General features: G+C 50.0%; 1 protein-coding gene across 1 annotated transcript; it reads left to right on the forward strand.

The window, feature by feature from the left end:
- Positions 1-8,910: 8,910 nt before the first annotated feature.
- LOC121154747 (aldo-keto reductase family 1 member A1-like) lies at positions 8,911-19,293 on the forward strand. Its single transcript, XM_040977748.1, has 9 exons — positions 8,911-8,989; positions 14,893-14,982; positions 16,105-16,224; positions 16,394-16,545; positions 17,078-17,273; positions 17,550-17,749; positions 17,946-18,018; positions 18,156-18,242; positions 19,141-19,293. The coding sequence occupies exons 2-9, from the start codon at positions 14,899-14,901 to the stop codon at positions 19,204-19,206; spliced, it is 978 nt and encodes a 325-aa protein (XP_040833682.1). The 5' UTR covers positions 8,911-8,989; positions 14,893-14,898; the 3' UTR covers positions 19,207-19,293.
- Positions 19,294-20,325: the final 1,032 nt, after the last annotated feature.

A 20,325-nucleotide genomic window follows, 5' to 3' on the forward strand; every position in this document is an offset into this window, starting at 1 on the left:
GATTATTCACTCCCCAGGAGGCCGCAGTGGCTGGAACTGCGCTGATCTGAAGTCAGGAGCCAGGAGCTTCTTCTGGGTCTCCCACATGGCTGCAAGTTCTCAAGACTTTGGGCCATCCTAGACTGCATTCCCAGGCCACAAGGAAGTGGAGCAGCTGGAATTAGAATCGGCACCCATATGGGATCCTGGTGCATGCAAGGCAAGGACTTTAGCCACTAGACTACTGCTCTGGCCCTTAAACAATATTTTTTTAAAAAGTAATAGAGGGCCTGGCCAGCCGAGGGTTGGCAACCACCGCCATGTTTCCATGGAGGGCTGACTAGGGGTGGTATGGGCTAGTGGGGGCCTAAGGATGCAGGCTTGCAGGTGGAGGCTAGGGGCTTAGCATTGGCTGAGCACCGGGGACCTGAAGTTCGCTGCTAGGCATGTGGAGTGAACCTAGGGGTTTTCCCATGTGTTTGGTCCTAGGTGAGGTGAGGAGAGGGGAGGTGAGAACCCCAGGTCAGCAAGCTGGCCTGCTGTGCTGGTGGTCCAGGCCTGGAGAACTTCAGTGGGTCTGGATCTTGGGTGTGGGGAGGGGCAAGGCACCAGGCAGCACATGTGCCAGGAGCTTGGGACTCTGGTGGATGGGCGGAGCTTCCAAACACTGGGCTGGAGAACCCATGTGCTCCTGGGTACATGGATTGTGGATTGGTCAGGGAAACGGGTAAGAGGACAAGGGGAGGGAGAACCTTTGTGGAAGTATGTTGCAGGTGAGGGAAGTCTCCTGAGGGACTCCCAATGATAAGGCCACTGTACTTGCAGGTAAGTGAGGGAACTGAGACCTTGCAGTTTGAAGGGGAGAGGCTAGACATCCTTTATGGGTCAAACTGATGCACCAGCCCACACAGCATGTCTGAGCTGGGCTCATTAGCATGGAACACTGCTGACCACAACTCACCAGTCACACAAAAGCTAGGGCTGGGAGCCTACCTGGCTGGGCTGGACCACAGTACCTGACAGTGAGAATCAGAAGAGGGGACAGTTAATGTTAGGCTGGGCCATGGCACTAACCAGCATGTGAGAGAACCATTTCCAGGGTGAGATTCTGTGGGGATATGTGGGCCTAACCCTGTGGAAATACAAGTCCTGCTGGTTAGCTCAAGAGCTAGGGTAGTGATGGGCTGAGCCTCACATGACCATGGAACCCGCTGATACTCACAGGTACTGGGGCTGGGAACAGGCTAGGCAGGTTCAGGCTGCAACACCTGCATGTGTACCCTAAAACAGGAAGTGTCGGGCGGGCAAGGCTGCAACATCCACCAGTTCATACAAAGGCCGGGACGGAGGAGGCAGGGTGTTTAGGTCTGAGAGTGTTCCTGACAGGGCAGTTTGGGAAACTCGCTCGGTGGGCCACAGCTCCCACTGTTGAGCATGTGTTTTGGGCCTGGGTGTTGGGTAGGTCAGGCAAAGTAGCGCCACCTGTCAGGAAGTGTGTGAGTTGGTTTTAAAAGGGGGCAGAACAGGTAGGGCCAAGCAAACCTTAGCCCATTGGCAAGTGAGTGAGCCAGGCTGGAGTGTGGGTCATCCAGGCTAGGCTGTCACACCTATCAGTTTGAAAGCAATGAGCCAAGGATGGGAGCAGACTGAGCAGGGCCAGGCTGCAGAACTACCAACAAGAGTTGGGACTGGGGGCAAGCCAAGTTAAGCCAGGCTATAGCATTCGGAGGCAAAGGCCAACACAGGTTGGGGGCTATGCCAAGCTGGGTCAGCGCAACCACTGACAAACACAAGATCTATAGATGGGAACAGGCCTGGTTGGGGAGCAAGGGGACACCCTGGTTGGGTGATTGTTTTCATTGGTGAGCACAAGGGCCGGAGTGGGGTCTGCTATCTGGTCTGGACATGATGTGGGATGGATCTGGGGCACCAGACTGGGCTAGATTACAGCACTCACTGGTGCTCATGAGAAATAGACTGAGCTAGGACTCTGCCCCTGCGGAGCTAAACATGAGCTGTGTCTGGGTTTGGACCAGGCTTGACCGGGCTATAGCACCCAACAGTAAGAACTGGCATGGGTGAGGCTGGTGGAAAGGCTAGAACAGGAGGTGGACTAAGTAGCACTGGCCCATGGATCCACTGGTGTGCACAAGATCTGGCATTGGGGAGGTTCTGATGGAAAAGCTTGGGAAACTTTTCTGTCGGGACACAGTTCCTGCAGGTGAGTGGAAGAACCAAGGTAGGGAGCAGTCTAGACCATGTCAGGTTACAGTATCTACTGGCATACATTTGGCACAGGTCTGGGACATGCCAGGCTGGACCTTTCATATCACCCAAGATTTGAGAACCAGAATGGGGTGCGGGTCAAGCCAGGTGAGGCCACAATACCAGCCAGTTCACATTAGGGCCAAGACTAGGAGCTGGCTAGGTTGGGCTAGGCTGTAGCCCCCAGCAGCATGTGCTGGAATTAGGGGTGGGCTGAGGCCAGCCAGGCTACAGCATCCACTGGCAAATGCCGAGGTGAGCAGGCCATGTCAGGCTGGGCCACAGCGACCAACCAGCACATGTGAAACCCAGGGGAGGGGTGCTGCAGGGGCTTCACTTCCACTGATGAGCATGAGAGCTGAGATTTGGGAAGACTCGGCCAGGAAGGGATGCAACACCTGTTGACCTGCATGTAAACTGGTTTAAAGCGAATGCCAGGCTGGGCTGTTGTACCCACTAGTACATGCATAAGCCAGAGTGGATGCGGGTTAGTTGGCCTTTGCCTCAGCACCAGCTGGCAGATGCTGGCAATGGGGTCAAATTCTGTCAAGCTAAACTGCAGAACCATCTGGAGAGTGGGTTGCCACTCTGACTGCTAAGCATGAGAACAAAGGCTGGGGTTGGGCATGGCTAGACAAAATGGCACCCACCAGCATGAGTGTGAGCTGGATAAAGGAGTTGGTTGGGTTATCTAGGCTTCAATGTCCATTGACATGTACGAGGGCTGAATGGGATGTGAGACACACTGGACCAGACCAGTCTGCTGTACATACTAGTAAGCATGGGAACCAGGGTAGGGGGTGGGCCTTGTGGGGGTTGTTGGGGATTGCTATTACTAGGTTGCAGCTCCTGCTGGTTTATGTGAAGGCTGAGTGTGTGATGAGCAGGATCAGACCGGTCTATAACACCCATTAGTTTGTGTACAAGATGGGGCTAGAGACAGAACCAACTCAGCAATTGCATGCAATGACCAATGTGCATGCGAGCTAATGTGGGTAATGGACTGATCCAGACCCTGTATTGGCAAGTACACACACACACACACACACACACACACACACACACACACACAAGAATCAGGTCTGGGATCACCTCAGATGAAGTTTCTTCGGAGAACCCTGCCAACTGAACCACTGGTCTTGTAGCCCAACCACGGGGAGAATTACAGGTTCTATGATCTAATCATGGAGTACAGGTGTCAGAACTGGGCCTCCTCAGGGGCTTAGAGCAGTAGACAGCATATCCAGATGCACGTGGAGGATGTGCAGTCCATTGGGAGACTGTAAAGGATGGAGGACAGAACAAATTGATCAACTACCCCAGCCAAGTGTTGAAAGTGACTATCTGGGCAAATTGAGACTCTAAAGTGGACTATGTCAGCCAGTTGATCATGGAGGGATTTTATTGTGCTTGGAGTGGCCAGATGAACAACATTTCAGAATTACTGAACTTTCAGAACCACTTGAGCAGGACCTTTGGAGCATGTCCCAAATTGGGGACCCTTGGATGGCATTGGGTGACCGTCCCCCATCCCAGGGTATGAAGGTGGTTGCGAGGCTGGATGTGGCTTCTGCCCTTATTTCTTGACTTCCCCCAGTTCCAGGAAGACCTATGTTGGGATCCCTTATGAGTACCTGTGTGTGTCCCAGCTAGTCTACTTTCTATTCAGCTTCGTGCTTGTGACCTGGGAAAGCAGTAGAGCATGGCCCCAAACCTTAGGACCTTGAGCCCACAAGGGAGAAGCTCCTAGCTCTTAGCTTCATATTGGCCCAGCTCTGGCCATTTCAGCCATTTGGGCAGTGAACCAGCAGACGAAAGATCTTCCTCTCCTCTCTGTAAATCTGACTTTCCAATAAAAATAAATAAATCTTAGGGCCCGGCAGTGTGGCCTAGTGGCTAGAGTCCTCGCCTTGCATGCCCAGGATCCCATATAGTTGCCAGTTCTAATCTCGGCAGCTCCACTTCCCATCCAGCTCCCTGCCTGTGGCCTGGGAAAGCAGTCGAGGACGGCCCAAAGCCTTGGGACCCTGCATGTGCATGGGAGACCTGGAGGAAGTTCCAGGCTCATGACTTTGTATTGGCGCAGCACTGGCTGTTGGGGTCACTTGGAGAGTGAATCATTGGATAGAAGATCTTCCCCTCTGTCTCTCCTCCTCTGTATATCTGACTTTCCAATAAAAAATAAGTAAATAAATCTTTAAAAAAATGAGAAGGATGGGCTGGCATTGTGGTGGAGTGGGTAAAGCCACAGCTTTCAAACCTGGCAGTCCATACAGGTGCTGGTTCAAGTTCCATTTCCAATCTAGCTGCCTGCTAATGGCCTGGGGAAAGCAACCAATGATGGCTCAACTGTTTGGACCACTGCCACCTACATGGGAGATGCGGATGAAACTCTTGGTTTCTGGGTTTGGCCTGGGCCAGTCCTGGCATTTGCAACCATTTAAGAAGTCAACCAGTAGATGAAAGATCTTGCTGTCTCTCCCTTGTAATGGTGTGTATCTGGCTGGTTAACTGTGTCTGATTAACTGGCACATGCTAGCTGGGTTAATAGCTGAGATAGTGTATGCTCCCCCTTTCTACTGAGGAACCTACAGTCCGAAATTTTAACCATTTGCCCCTGCTCGGAGCTAATTACTGTGTTCCTGCTTCTGTAACTTCTCTCTTGTTCTGCTAAGAGATTGTGTGACCCTAGATCTGACAATCTAGGGACATTTGCCCAGGTAACCTGAGGGGACCATCCTGCCTATGTGACACTTGTCCCATCACCCCGAAAGCCCCCACCTACCTTTTGAATTAACCAATAGAGTAAGATCCTATGTAGAATACTGAAAACTAACCCTCTGATTTGCTGATTTTTGTATAAAAATTCTAAAGTTTGGAAGCTCAGGGTCTTTTCTCTTCTTCAGAGACCCAAGCATGCTCAAATAACACTACTGTGGATGGCTGACTCATAGTGATTCTTCGGGGAATCCCAGCAGCGGCACTGGCACCGGCCAGCAGCAGCAGCGGCAGTGTTGACCAGGACCGCGTAGGATGCACCAGCATAGGGGCAGCAGCAGTTGGTGGTGGCAACAGTGGCTGGGACCATATCGGTGGAGGCCTGCTATTGCTCCAAGCTGTGACAGCCACAGGTCGTCTCTGGCTGTAGAACTGCAACACCGACCCCAGAGACTATGAGACACCTGCACAGCTGTACGCGGCCTGGCCCGGCTACAGGCTGGTGCTTGCTGAGCTGTAACACTGTTCGTGGTCGTGACCAATTGTAGCCTGCTTGCTGCCACCTGCGGAACCTGCCCCTGCTCGCAGCTCACCCACTTGCCCGCTTGCGATTACCACTGTCTGGGGGACTGGATCCATCCTGCTGCATTGAAGCCGGAACTGGCACAACACTACCTCTTGTGTGAGGTGCCATTCAGGTGAGTAGAATGTGTGAAACAGGCTACAGAGGCTCCTGGATCACTCAGCCCCTCTTGTTTCCCGTGCCATTCAAGTTTCCTGCTTCCTACTGTGGTACTAACCACCGCAGGGAAATTTTGGGCTCTGGCAATTTCCTTACTGCCTCCTGCCACTTAGTTAATTGAATGCATGGAAACTTTGTCCTGTATGGCTCTCAACCTGACTGGAGCATGAGAACTTAAAAACCCCTGACATTGGGGCCTGGTGCGGCAGCCTATTAGCAAAAGTCCTTGCCTTGCATGTGCCAGGATCCCATATGGGCACTGGTTTGTGTACCAGCTATCCCACATTCCATCTAGCTTTCTGCTTGTAGCCTGGGAAAGCAGTACAGGATGACTCCAAAGCCTTGGGACCCTGTACCCATGTGGGAGACCTGGAAGAAACTTGTGACTCCTGGTTTCAGATTGGCTCAGCTCTGGCTGTTGTGGCCACTTGGAGTGAATCAGCAGACAGAAGATCTTTCTGTCCTCTCTAAATGTGACTTTCCAAAAAATAATTTTTTTTTTTTTTTAAATCTCTGACATTGGGCCCAGTGGTGTGGCCTAACGGCTAAAGTCTTCTCCTTGAACGCGCCCAGGATCCCATATGGGCGCTGGTTCTAATCCCAGCAGCTCCACTTCCCATCCAGCTCCCTGCTTGTGGCCTGGGAAAGCAATCGAGGACAGCCCAAAGCCTTGGGACTCTGCACCCGCGTGGGAGACCTGGAGGAAGTTCCTGGATCCTGGCTAAGGATCGGTACAGCACCGGGCGTTGCAGCCACTTGGGAAGTGAATCATCAGACGGAAGATCTTTCTCTCTGTCTCCCCTCTTCTCTGTATATCTGACTTTGCAATAAATAAATAAATACTTAAAAAAAAAAATCTCTGACATCAACTGCCTAACTTCCCTGACAGTAGGTCCTAGAGGTTGGTGGGAGCCAATAGACTCCTCCTAACAGCCTACACTATGTCTGGTGTGATCTCTCACACTCCACAACACCCTTTCTGTAGCTCTTTCAGAATGATTAGATCTTTAAAAAAAATGGGAAGAATGTGAAAGGTGCAATGTTCTCTCAAGCAGATTAGTTTTAGAAAGCACCTTCAAGATCAATGTTTTTTAAAATTCTTGGAGGCCTCAGGTTGTATGTTTGCAATCCCTGTGGCAGGAACAAAGCAAAGCTGGAGAGTTGGGGAAGAAGGGATCTGAGTTACAGCAGTGACTCAGCAGTTCTTCAGGTGTCTAGTTCACTGTTTGCTGTACTTCGGACTTTTAAGATGACAGACTCAGCAGAAAAAACAAATGGAGTCCATCAGACCTTGCAGAAGATGGGGGTGTAGTGTAACGCAATGCCCAGCATGTGGTTCCTATAGTGTTGCCTGGGCGAAGATGTACTTAAAGGATCCTGAATTCTGATCCCATAGCTGGATCCATATGTCTCTGAGGATAGAAGATGTGACCTGCTGTGCATATGGTTTATCAGGACACCACTCATACTGGGGAGACAGTGGGACATAATCCTAAGCGGGATGGGGGGCAGGAATAGGATGTGAACAGTGTTGCCGAGTGAGTAGTGAGTAAGCAGAGATAAAGCCACATGGGACAACCATGTATCTTGCCAACCTCTGTTCAGGGAGGTGCATATATGCAATACAAATGTCAGGCCAAACCAGCAGAGGCAGCTTCTTTATTTTTTAAGAGATTTATTTATTGGAAAAACAGATTTACAGAGAGGAGAGACACAGAGAAATATCTTCCACCTGCTGGTTTACTCCCCAAAAGGCCACAGCAGCTGGAGCTCAGCTGATGCGAAGCCAGGATACAGGAGCCTCCTCTGGGTCTTCCATATGGGTGTGGGGGTCCAAGGATTTGTACCATCCTCAGCTGCTTTCCCAGGCCATAAACCGGGAGCTGAATCAGAAGTGGAACAGCCAAGACATGAGCTGCAGCCCATATGGGATGACGGCACCATAAATGGAAGATTAGCCTGATATGCCACTGAGCTGGCCCCAGCAGAGGTTATTTTAAGTCTGAAATCAATTTAGTAGCTGTGTGACTCTTGGCCAAGCTGCAACCTTGCTGCTTCTGCCCAATCTGTAAAATGGATCACGAACATCTCCTTTACTGACCTCTGGTGTGCAGGTGACATTTTACCAACTGATGGGGGTATAAAAATTCATAAAGCTGTAGAAAATTATGCGCTATATGTTTCCATATATGTTTTGTACGCTGTGGCAAAGCAAGTAAAGCCGCAGCTTGCAGTGCCAGCGTCTCATATGGGTGCTAGTTTGAGTCTGTGTTGTTCCTGTTCTGATTTAGCTCCCTGCAACCAAGGCATCCTAAATAGGAGTAAGTTAGTCTGGTTGCTCCACTTGGAATCTTGCCCTCTGCCTGAGAAAGCAAGGGAATAGGGCCCGGGGACTTGGCCCCAACCATGCATGTGAGAGACTTGGGATGGAGGTCTAGTCTCTAGGATAAGCCTAGGCCAACTCTCGCTGTTGAGCCATTTGGAGAGTGAAGCAGCAGGTTGAAATCTGTCTTCTCTAACTCTGGCTTTCAAATGAATAAATCCTAAAAAATACTGTAAAGTTCCTCTTCGAGGATTGTTTTGAGGACTCAATAAAAAATTTTTTATGAACTCTTTGCCACCTCTTTTTTATGAATTTTTTTTGCCATCACGTGTAGCAATGAATGTGGGGCCAAGGTCCACAGTTCATAGACCAGAAACTTTCTAGGGTCTGTAGTCTGGAGCCCCTGCGGCCGCCCTTCCCTCCTGTACTGAAGGCTCTTTGGGCCTCAGTTTGCCTGAACTAAACAGCCAGGTCAATTTAATTGAGCTCCTAGGTACTGTAAAAGGAGGCAGCAAGCTTTAGCTCCTAGGAGTCCCCTCCATCCTCACTGGTCTAGCGCTCCGGTGCTATGCCCTGCCAGCGGGAAAGAGGCGTGGCATGGCCCCGCCCCCAGGCCCTCCCACGTGGCCGGCTAAGTCTGTGGTCCTCTCACCTAAAGGTCTGTCAGCCCCATAGTCCAGAGAGTATCCGAGATCCCCACCAATCCGACGTGCGGAGCTCAGGGGAGGGGACGGGCACGCTTCCAGTAATGTCTTCCAATCCCTCTACTCCTTCCCGGGAAGGCTGGGCCAAATGTGGGGCGGGGTCCACTCTGCGAGTAATCCCGGATTCTCAGACCCTGGCCCTCCCTCCGGGCGGAGCTTCCTCCTCACCGCCACAGTTCCTGGGGTGACTTGGCCCTGTGGTGAGGTGTGGGCTTGAGTCCCGGTGACGCTAGTGTGTTCTGGCTGTGTCTTGCTGAGGTGAGTCTCCTTGATTGCTGGTGCCCGTACTCCTGCGGGAGAGCTGAGGTGTTCCCTGGTCCCTTTCTGCTGAGGTGGGCTCCCGAAGTGCCCCTTCCCTATCTTCTCCCTGAGATCTCGAATAACTTCTCAGCCTCCTCGGCGGTCAGAGGACTCCCTGCCTGGGAGCCCTGAGAATCCGCTCTCGGGGAAGCCCTGCAAACGCCTGGCTGGCCTTGGTCGCTCTCTGAGTTTTGTTTGCATCCCTGGCTTGCTCAGCTCCGCGGTTTTCCCAGGCGCTCTGGCTTTCCTCTGGAGGTGCAGGGGGTGCGCCTCAGAAGGAGCAGGAAGTGGGGAGAAGTTGCCTGCTGAGGCGCCTACATTGGGTCTAGGAAAGCTGAGTTTGTAATTCTGCTACCAGCCTTCCCGAGGCAGGGCTGTGAGATAATGCTTCCCTTTGCACTGCCCATCCTGATCCTGTCAGATTTGCTAGGGAGCTGGATGGGAATTGAAGCAAGTAGGAGTTGAACGAGTGCTCTGAAGTGGGATGATGGCATTAAAAGCAGCGACTTAGCTTAGCACCACAACACTGGCCCTGGTAAGGGATTCTGACAGATGTCAGGCCTTAACCTCAAAGAGTACTAAATTTCTGGAGGAAATCTATCTAAACAGAAAAAAAATATAGCAATGTGCACAAGGTGTGGGCACACAAATGCGTGATATGCACCAGCTGTGAGCAGAGCTAGTACGGGGTTTGGAAAGGAGAGTGGATAGAGAGCTGGAGTCAAGTACAAGGTGCTGGTTCTGCAAAGTCTAGAAAATGGAAGCCTGGGGCCAGATTTTGGAATCTGAACTTTATCCTGAGGGTAGGGGAAAGCTGCCTAGGAATTTGAACTCAGTTGTCACATGGTTGTGTTTGATGAATGGAGTACAGAGCCACATTGGAAGCAGAGAGACCCATGGTTTGGGTAAGAGATAATGCTGGTGAGAACCAGGGTAGTGTTAGTGGAGGTATAAATGGATAAACTTGGGAGTTTACTTATTTATTATTTGAAAGAAATATTTACAGAGAGAAACGGAAAGATCATCTGTCAACTAGCTCTTCCCCCCAAATGGCCACAATGGTCAGAGCTGAATCAGTCTGCAGCCAGGAGCCTCTTCCAGTCTCCCCTGTGGTTGCAAGAGTCCAAGGCTTTGGGCCATCCTCTACTGCTCTCCCAGGCCACAAGCAGAGAGCTGGAAGGGAAGTGGAGAAGCCGGGACTCAAACCAGCACCATTATCAGATCCTGGCTTTGCAAGGTGGAGGATTAGCTAATTGAGCTATTGTGTCAGCCCCAGGAAGTTTATTTTTTATGATTATTTATTCATTTACAAGAAGTACCAAAATAATTAAATACTACTTTATGTTTTAAATCAAGAATCACTCGAACAAGATTTTTAATCCAGGCAAATAGCCTAAATGAGTGCCAACATTGCCTAATTAAGTTGGGTTTCCAGGCACCTAACAAATACAGAAGGAGACCCACTTCCCTTCCCATTGCCTGCCAGATAACCAGAGGGCACTCAGAAATGCCTCTGAGAACTGCAAATACTTTCCTTGGAAAGCTTGTTGGTAAAGCATTATACTGTGGACATGGTGTCTGGTTTGCTTTAATCCTTGTTATGCAAAGCCCAGGGACCTAGGTAAGACAATGTAATGTCCAGGAAGAAGAGGGGATTGAATCAGGCACCATGCAGTGTCTCTGTATGTAGTACCGCTTGCCCACAGTGGATCTGGGATTGAAACCCAGGTCTGTGTGAGCCCAGAGCCTAAAATATTTACTCTGCACTCTGCTTGCTGCTGACTTAATTTATTTTAGTTTTTCGTAGACAAATTGGGAGAGAAAGAACTCCCAGCCATTGGTTTATGCTCATGCTCATGACCATAATGATCACTACTGAGCTGTCACAAACAGTGAGACCAGGACTAAGTTCACCAAACACTTGGGCTTTCTAGGGTTTGCTGCTGCTGCTTCTAAATTTATTTATTTGAAAGGCAGAGTTATAGGAAGATAGCTGTGCACGCACGCCTGTGTGCACGCCACACACAACACCCACAGATCTTCTGTCTGCTTGTTCACAACCAAGTGGCTACAGCAGTTGGGGCTGGGCCAGGTTCAAAGCAGGTGTGTGGAATTCCAGCAGGTCTCCTGCACGGGGCAGAGACACAATGATGTGGACCATCTTCCACTGGTTTCCTAGGTTTCATATCAGGCAGCTGGATCACAACTGGAGCCACCAGCACTTGAACTAGAATTCAGGTTGTTGGTGCTACAGTCATTGGTTTACCCTGCTGTACCAGTAGGATAAGGATTGGTGGGAAACTGGAAATAGGCGCCAGGGATGGGACTCAAGCCCAGGCACTCCGATGTGGTCATTTTAACCACTAGGCCCTGCTGCTGCTAGATTTGAGGAGTATAATTTTGGACTTGGTGAGTCTCAGTGGTGGAATACAGGTTGAATGTATAGAACTAGAGAGGGAAGCATCAGGGTTTCAGGTAGTAACTGCAGGTATGAACTCAAGTATAAAGTGAGACTAAGACCAATCCCCCAGGGCCAGGCAACATCTGTGGCAATCAGGGGAACAGACCCATCAGCCAGGAAGCCCTCAGAGACACTGTGCCCCTGGTCTGGGTCTGTGGATTGCCCACTTCCAGGCAGCACTTGTGGAGGCTCCCCTGGACAGGGAAGGCATAACCCCAGAGAGAAGGAGCCTGGCTCTGAGCTGGGAGACCTGATCCTCAGTGCTTCTGCACCCCCACTGCTGGGTTAGTGGGTGCTGCCTGAGGTCCAGCAGAACTGGAGTCTGTTCATTCAAGTTGCTGCCTGCAGTGCCATTGCCTCAGACAGAGCAGGAAGTCCTGAGCTGGCTGAGGATGACTTTATCCCAGGGAGAGGGCTCTGTGTGCTGCTGCTGCTGTGCTTCCATTCCCGCTTAGAACTCTTGTTCTTTGAAGGTGTTTGTTGGGGCTTCCTATCTCTTTGCCCAACAAACCCCATCATTTTTGTGGTTTTCACTTTTACCTGCAAAAGGAAGAATCCGTGTTCAGGTTTCTTCCCTGGGCTGGCTTTTGTTTGAACCCTTTCCCTGGGTGTAATTTCAGAGCCCTCTCTGGCATGCAGGGAAATCAGGGAGAGGCAGACATGGTATTGTGTGGCCATCAAGCCCTGGAAAGCAGCCAGAGACCCTGCTGGCCACAGGCCACCAGCTTGCACCTGTGAAGTCTTGATGGGCTTGCTTAACCTTTAGGCAGTTTGATTGTAAAGAGGGCTGCCTCCAGCGTGATGGCTCAATTGGCTAATTCCTGCCTTTCACATTTCAGGATCCCCTATGGGTGCTGGTGTGTGTTCCAGGTGTTCCATTTTCATCCAGTTCCCTGTTGTGTCCTGGGAGAGCAGTAGAGGATGACTCAAAGCCTTGGGATCCTGTGCTTATGTGGCTCAAGGCTTCAGATTGGCGTGGGTTGGCTCCGGCCATTGCAGCTCTTTGTGCAGTGAACCAGCTGAATGGAAGATCTTGGCTTCTACTCTCTGTAAAATCTGCCTTTGCAAAAAAACAGAAATTCATTTTTTATTAAAGTATTGCCCTCAACTGTCTGTGGTTTTTGGTCAGATTTAAACAGTTTGTTTTTGTTCTAGCAGAAAAGAGTGGTTTCTCTAACTAGGTTGTTCTAATCTGTAAAATTGTTCCTTTGTCTTAAGGGAGGTAAGTTAGGCATATTGATTATAGGCACAACTTATTCGCTGCTTTATAATCCCCTTTTAGAATTTGGAAACAAAAGTTTTTTTTTCAGATATATTTTGCTTTTACTTGAAAATCAGAGTTACAGAGAGAAATCTTTTATCTGCTGGCTCATTCACCAAATGACTGCAACAGCTAGAATTATAAGTCCAAAGCTAGGCGCCAAGAACGTCTTCTAGGTCTCCCCTCATGTGTCCAGTGGCCCATAGTTATATCATTCTGTGCAGCTTTCCCAGGTCATCAGCAGGGAGCTGGAGCACAAGTGGAACAACTGGGACCCACAGGGGGAGGCCTAACCTGCCACACCACTGTGCTGACCTCAAACTATCACATTTTTCCTAAGAAACTGTTGATGATGAGGGTTTTTTTTTTTCTAACTGTTTTTTCCCAGTATCTCTTGGGCACTTGGGGTGTCTCCTTTTCCTTTGTTTTTGGCTAATTTCTGTTCATTCCCTCCTGCCTTTGGCACCACCTACAAGATGCCATCCTGGCTGATGATTCCTTCCCTGTTTCTTTTTCAGCCCCCATGCAAATTCTGGTCAAACACTTATCATATTGTGCTGATGCTGCTCTATTCTCATTTTGGCTCATATCAGACTATAAGCTAGAGGAAGCAGAAATCCATTTCAATGTGTTTCTTGGCTTTAGCACCTTGCATATACAACATTTGTTAATGTAATATCTTTAGGCCATTTGTAGAAATCTATTAATTAAATGCTTCGTTTTCATCTACTGAAAAAAGCAGATTGTTAGAGAACACACATACTCATACAAAAAGCAATCTTCTGTCCTTGATCATTCTCTAACTGCCAGCAATACTCAGGATTGGGCAGGAGCCTGGAACTCCATCCTGGTCTTTCACATGGCTGTCGGGTGCCCAAGCAGATGAGCCATTTCTGCTGCATTCCCGGGATGCATCAGTAGAAAGCTGAATAGGAAGCAGAGTAGCTGAGACTTGAGCCAGCACTCTGATAGGGCGTGCAGGCATTTCAAGGAGCAGCATAACTTGCATAACTTGCTGCACCACGTGCCTATTTATTTACTTATTTATTAAAGATTCATTTATTTGGACCCAATGCAGTAGCCTAGTGGCTAAAGTCCTCGCCTTGCATGTGCTGAGATCTCACATGGGCGCCGGATCTTGTCCCGGCGGTCCCGCTTCCCAACCAGCTCCCTGATTGTGACCTGGGAAAGCAGCTGAGGACCGCCCAAAGCCTTGGAAATCTCTCCGCACCTTCATGGGAGACCTGGAAGAAGCTCCTGGCTCCTGGCTTTGGAACAGCTCAGCTCCGGCTGTTGCAGTCACTTGGGGAGTGAACCAGTGGATGCAAGATCATTCTATCTCCACTAGTCTCTGTAAATCCGTTATTCCAATAAAAATAAATGAATCTTTTATTTTTAAAGGGGAGACAGAAAAGGGGAACCAATCTACCCATGTTGTATTTTTCTTCTTTCTTATTTTGTAAAGATTTATTTATTTTCTCTTAGAAAGGCAAATTTAGACAGAGAACAGCTTCAGAGAAGGATCTTCCATCTGTCAGTTCACTGCCCAAAAGGCTGCAAAGGCCAGAGCTGAACCATCCAAAGAGAGGAACCATGAGCTTCTTGCAGGTCTTCCACATGGCTTCAGGGTCAAGGGCTTTGACAAATCCTCCATTGCTCTTCCAGACCCCAAGCAGGGAACTGGATAAGAGTAGAACAGCTAAGGCTAGAACAAGCACCCATAGGGGATCCTGGCACTGGGAGGTCAAGGATTGGCCAGTCGAGTCATTAAAGATTTATTTATTCGGATCCGATACAGTAGCCGAGTAGCTAAGGGCACCAACATTTGTAGATGTTGGAGATCTAAACAAATTCCTGGAAGGGCAGCCAGCAGAATGCTCTGGTTAGTGTTTGTTCAGGAGCTTCTTACTGCCTTTGGGTGGTTTCAAACACCCTGTCTTCTCTGCCTCTCCTATAGGCACGTGTACACAATCATGTGTTTGTTACCCACAGATGTGCTCCATTGTCTACACAATGATTTATACGATTGATCATAAGCTTGTTGTTTATACCATTGTGTTATAAGGTTGTAGGCCAGTGAGTAACTAAGACCAGGCAAGAACATTCACTCCTACGCTATTCTCTTCCCATCTGTTTCAGGGGACAATGACAACTTCCAGTGTCCACCTGCACACTGGGCAGAAGATGCCCCTCATTGGTCTGGGCACCTGGAAGAGTGAGCCTGGCCAGGTGAGGCTGAGGGGAGAGGCGAAGGATTTCTAGACCTGTGCTAGGGACAAGGCAGGACTTGGTGGAGGAATGCTGCCTTTTCCCTCAGCAGACCAGGCCTATAATCCACTGGTGGGGATGCAGCTGGGGAGCACTGGGAGGAGGTCAGAGAAGAAGGGACTCACACTGCGTTCCTGGCTTCCTTGGCTGGCACACAGGAGGGGCTGAGGGCCTCAGCAAGGCCAAGGGCACAGGGAGTACCCTTTTCTCGGATCTGCACCATGCTGTGAATCCGAAGATGGCAGTTACCAGCCTGTGCTGTGATGTGTCTCCTCTCGTACTGGGGATTCCCTGAGGCCTGGGCTTGTCCCCAGTGTGTCCAGAGTTGGAGCCATAGCAGCTGTCCAGCTTTGCAGAGAAACTAACTAGGTGAGCTGTGTAGACCAAGGCTAGGACACATTTACTTACTTAACTTAACCAGATTTCCTTATCAGTTTACTAAATGGAGATCTATTCATATAACAAATAAGTGGTGGCTTAAAAGTCTTTCTTAGCTCAAGAAGTATTTTTTAAGACGGCTACAACTCCTGGGATAGAACCCTTGCAGGCAAGTAGATCCTGGGAACAAAAACTTGTTTTGCATTTTGTTTGGTTATTTTAATTTAATTGAAACACAGAGATCTTTCAGGCTCTGGTTCAATCCCAAGTGTCTTCATTCAGGTCTCCTTCACTGGTGCAGGGGCCCAGAGACGCTTTGAATGCATTTCCAAGCCATTGTAAGGCAGCTGGATGGAAGTGGAGGAGATGGGACTTGAACCAGTGCTCATATGGCATGTCAGCATTGCAGATAGAAGCTTCAAGCCACTGTGGTACAACTCCAGTGTCAGTCCATCTCCTGATAGATGATAAATGCTGGGAGCATGCCATTAGGTTTTTCTGAGCCTCATTCTGGCACTTTAGGAACAGGTGAATTGGGGGCAAAAATGAAGATTTGAAGTCTCTGAAGAGGCTCCTGTTCCCCTAAGTGGCTAAAGGCTCTGGCATAAGCCTTAACTATACCCCTCAATGTTGGCAGGGGGTGGTGGCAGGGGAGTTTAACAAATAGATCAGCACAATAGAAACTACTTATTCTCTCACCTGCAGGTAAAAGCAGCTGTGAAGTATGCCCTTAGTGTGGGCTACCGCCACATCGACTGTGCTGCTGCCTATGGCAATGAGGCTGAGATTGGGGAAGCCCTGAAGGAGAACGTAGGACCAGGCAAGGTGAGCGGTAAGGCTATTGAGGCTGAGTGAGAGAATCCAGAGCCTTGATGAGGCATGAGCCTGGCTGGTGGAATCCAGCATTCATCTCCTCTGGATTCTCTCCCAAAAGTGCAGATGGTTGAGAGGGGACCCTTGATCCTCTCATCCTATACTTTGTCTCCTGCCCCAGACAGTGGCTCGGGAGGAGCTCTTTGTGACATCCAAGCTATGGAACACCAAGCACCATCCCGAGGATGTGGAGCCTGCCCTCCGGAAGACGCTGGCTGACCTGCAGCTGGAGTATCTGGACCTGTACCTGATGCACTGGCCTCATGCTTTTGAGTGAGCCTTGCCAGGGCCTTCACCCAGGGATCTGGGATTTGGTGGGATGTGTTAGTAATACATTGTGAGTCAGGGCAGCAACACTGCAATGGAACAGCCACTTGTGTGGCAGACTGAGCGTGGGTGGGATCTCTGCTTTTCTGCTGCAGCCAGGCATTCAGCTGCAGACCAAGGAATGCAGTTGCATGGATGTGTACCGGTGGTTCACTAGTGGTCCTTGCTTTCCATTCACTCATTCAGGCTTTCGTTGAGCCAGGCCTTGGGGTTTTGTAATGAGAGTGTACCAACAAGGGCAATGAGAGGAGCCTGCCCAGGAGGGAGAATACAAGAGCAGCTAACTGCTAGGGAGTGAGCAAGGAATGGAAGGTCCATGTAGACCTGACACTGGCATTGTGAGCTGAGAGTGAGGAAGCACAGGTGTTCTGAGTGATGGCACTTTGCTGTCTCTGGGTTTGGGGATGTGGATAGAGTGGGCAGGTAGGGCAGAAGCCTGGCCTTTGAGCTCACACTGAGCAAGCCATGTCTCACTCAGACGCGGAGACAACCCCTTCCCCAAGAACGCTGATGGGACTATGCGCTATGACTCCATCCACTACAAGGAGACCTGGAAAGCAATGGAGGCGCTAGTGGCGAAGGGGCTGGTGCGGGCACTGGGCCTGTCCAACTTCAACAGCCGGCAGATCGACGACGTGCTCAGCGTGGCCTCGGTGCGCCCGGCTGTCTTGCAGGTGAGCACAGCAAGCAGAGCAGTGGTGTGCAGTATTGTGTGTGCACAGGCATGAGTGAGCTGGTGATGGTGTCCGTGTGAGGGTGACTAGCATGTGCTCAGAAATGGTGCAAACTGTTCTGCACAGGGCCATGGAGCTGATGAAATGGCAGTGGAATGTGAGAATAAGAGTGGGCTGTGTTGACATGAGGAAAGTCTCTGGCCTGTGAGCACTGACATGCAGAAGGCCAGCCACGCTGCTGTAGCCACCATGGTTGATTTCTTTTCTCTGGCTCAGGTGGAATGCCACCCATACCTGGCACAGAATGAGCTCATTGCCCACTGCCATGCACGTGGCCTGGAGGTGACTGCCTATAGCCCTTTGGGCTCTCCAGACCGTGCTTGGTGTGATCCTAATGAACCTGTCCTGCTGGAGGAACCTACCGTGCTGGCACTGGCTGAGAAGTATGGCCGATCTCCAGCTCAGATCTTGCTCAGGTACACGGTGGTGTTCTTTGGAACAGGAGCCGTGGTTGGGAAGAAAGGCTCAGGAATGGGAGGTGAGGGCTGAGGGCTTCCGGATTTGATGGCAGGCATGTTCACACTCCAGTGGCCCAGTGGCTCCAGGAGCTGAGGATAGGCAGTGGTTAGGGAGACTGACTTCTCTTCCACCTCTACCTGATCCCCCTCATAGGTGGCAGGTGCAGCGGAAAGTCATCTGCATCCCCAAGAGTGTCACTCCTTCCCGCATCCTGCAGAACATCCAGGTACCTGCAGATGGGTCTGTGTGCTTTAGCTGTCTGTGCTGCCGCTGGCCCAGCTCTGTCTAGAGAAGCGGGCAGTGCCGTGAGCCCCTGTGTCCACTCACAAGGCTGGCTGTCCTGAACCCCGTCTTTTTCCTTAGGTGCTTGACTTCACCTTGAGCCCAGAAGAGATGAAGCAACTGGATGCCCTGAACAGGAATTGGCGATATATTGTGCCCATGCTTACGGTAAGGATGGACTCACTCTCAATATGTTGGAATATGAGACTTTGGGCGAAATCTGGCTTGCTAGTTGTGTGTGGGAAAGGATGATAACCCTGAGTTTGCTATTGTTTGTTCTGATCTCAGAAATTGATTGTTTATTGGGGATAAGGTTTTCAGCTGTGAGTTCCTGTCTTTCTCCTCAGTGTTTTGTAATTTAAAATGGTATTATGCTTGTCACTTCATTTACTGGGCCCAGTTCCTGACACATAGCATGTTAGTAGTAATGATATGTTGAGCCCAGAAGAAAATTCTGAATTTTTAAAAACATTGATTTACTCTTTTCCAAGGCAGAGTGGCATAATTGTTCACCTAGTTTTACACTAGAAATGCCAACAGTAAGTAGGTAGGATTAGGCCAGGCCAAACTAGAGCCAAGGACATTGCATATGGGTCTCCCATGTGGGTGATAGGAATGGAGGTGCTTAGGCCATCATCTGCTTCCTCCAGACATGTTAGCAGGCACTGCATCAGAAGCATGGGACAACCAAGACCGACGTCATGCATTCATTGGACAGTGGGTGTCCATCTGTCAGCTTCACGCTCCTTGACTTTCTTGCCTAATTCCTGACCTTAGAGTGATCAGGGTGGATTTGAAACCACGTGCACATGGGAATAGAAATAGTTGGTAGTTCTTACTCCAGTGGAATGAATTCTTAAGGGCCACAGCAGCCATGTCCCAGGCTGTCCTGTCAGTGTGGTATTGCAGGACTGCTGATTCTGTGGCATTTTCTGTGGCAGCAGTGTGGCCCCTCCGTTTTGGGTAATGCTAGTGAGAGATGAGGTTATCCAGAGAATTTGGGATCGATGCTCTGAGTCTTTTTCAGTTCAGCGCCTATAATGAGGTCCCTGTCTCTTTTTTTCAGGTGGATGGCAAGAGAGTTCCCAGAGATGCCGGACACCCTCTGTACCCCTTTAATGACCCATACTGAGCCCATGGCTGCAGGTCCCCATTCAGTTCTCCAGCTGCAAGTTCCTGCCACCCTGAGAAAGAGGAGTCAATAAAGCTGTGGAGCAAGTGCAGGGCTGCTCACCTCATTTGTGTGGTCAAGCCTGGGATGGATGCTGCTCATTTCAGGAATTCTGACCCTGGGCTGTGGGATGCCTGCTCATGCAGTCCAGCTGCCCTAGCTTGCATGGTTGTAGAGGGCCTGCCAGGCAGCTGAATCCCATTTTGCATTCCCTTAGGCACATTAGGGAAGGAGCACCACCTCGTGGCAGCTGTGAACACTGTATTGCCTTCCAGTTTCCAAGCCTTGCAGAAATTGGGCACCTGAGCAATGAGATCAGGTCAGTGATTGTCTCCTGGTCTCAGGGCAGAGCTAGGCCTGGGCCTTGTATTTCCAACTCCTCCCCTGACCAATGTCTACATGTAGGAATATTGAGGATTCAGAAGTCTGGGGTCCTAATGTATTCGTCATGCAAGTGGGCACCAGGCTTTCCTCTGTGACACTGTGGCTAATGTGCCCAGGATACATGGCAGCCACAGAGTCTGGGCCAATGTTGTTCACTCCACACTTGTCTTCTGTAGAGACCCCCAGAGGCCACTGATGAGAAGGTTTAGGCAAATCATTAAACTGGCTACAAGCTCCCACCATGCAAAACTCAGTTTCCCCATTGAGCTATTGCTCTTCATCCAACAGCTATCCCTTGGGTAGCTGTGCATCGGGCACAGTGATGGACCCGGGGGATAGAGCTGTTATGCAGACATAGTTCCCTGCGGTCTGCTTGGAGTGACAGAATGTAATTTTATAATTGGCTTAATTACAGTTGGAAGTGCAGCACGAGGCGCCTACTCAATCAGCTGTGTGCTCTGAAGGATGAGTAGGGCCTCACTGCTTAAAGGAGGGGCTAGTGTTCCGTGTCAGTTGGACAGCTTGTGGGAAAAGCCTTGAAAGTAGAAGAAGGTTTTGGAGAAACCTGGAGATTTGTGTGACAGAAACAGACGGTGATATGGGGGGAAATGATGGGGGTAGGAAATGATGCTGGTAATGGCAAGAGTTTGGTTATAGAGGGAGTAGGTGAATTAAACGCTTATTTTTTAAACAACT

This window comes from Ochotona curzoniae, unplaced genomic scaffold (assembly GCF_017591425.1).
Source record: "Ochotona curzoniae isolate NIBS_2020 unplaced genomic scaffold, NIBS_Ocur_1.0 contig_2855, whole genome shotgun sequence".
Classification (NCBI taxonomy): domain Eukaryota; kingdom Metazoa; phylum Chordata; class Mammalia; order Lagomorpha; family Ochotonidae; genus Ochotona; species Ochotona curzoniae.

Bases quoted from the DNA above. Each gene is read 5' to 3' on its own strand.
- LOC121154747 (XM_040977748.1), top strand. From the start codon at position 14,899: ATGACAACTTCCAGTGTCCACCTGCACACTGGGCAGAAGATGCCCCTC. The intron at 16,546-17,077 runs GTGAGCCTTGCC...TGTCTCACTCAG, and splicing joins CACTGGCCTCATGCTTTTGA to ACGCGGAGACAACCCCTTCC. The intron at 17,274-17,549 runs GTGAGCACAGCA...TCTCTGGCTCAG, and splicing joins TGCGCCCGGCTGTCTTGCAG to GTGGAATGCCACCCATACCT.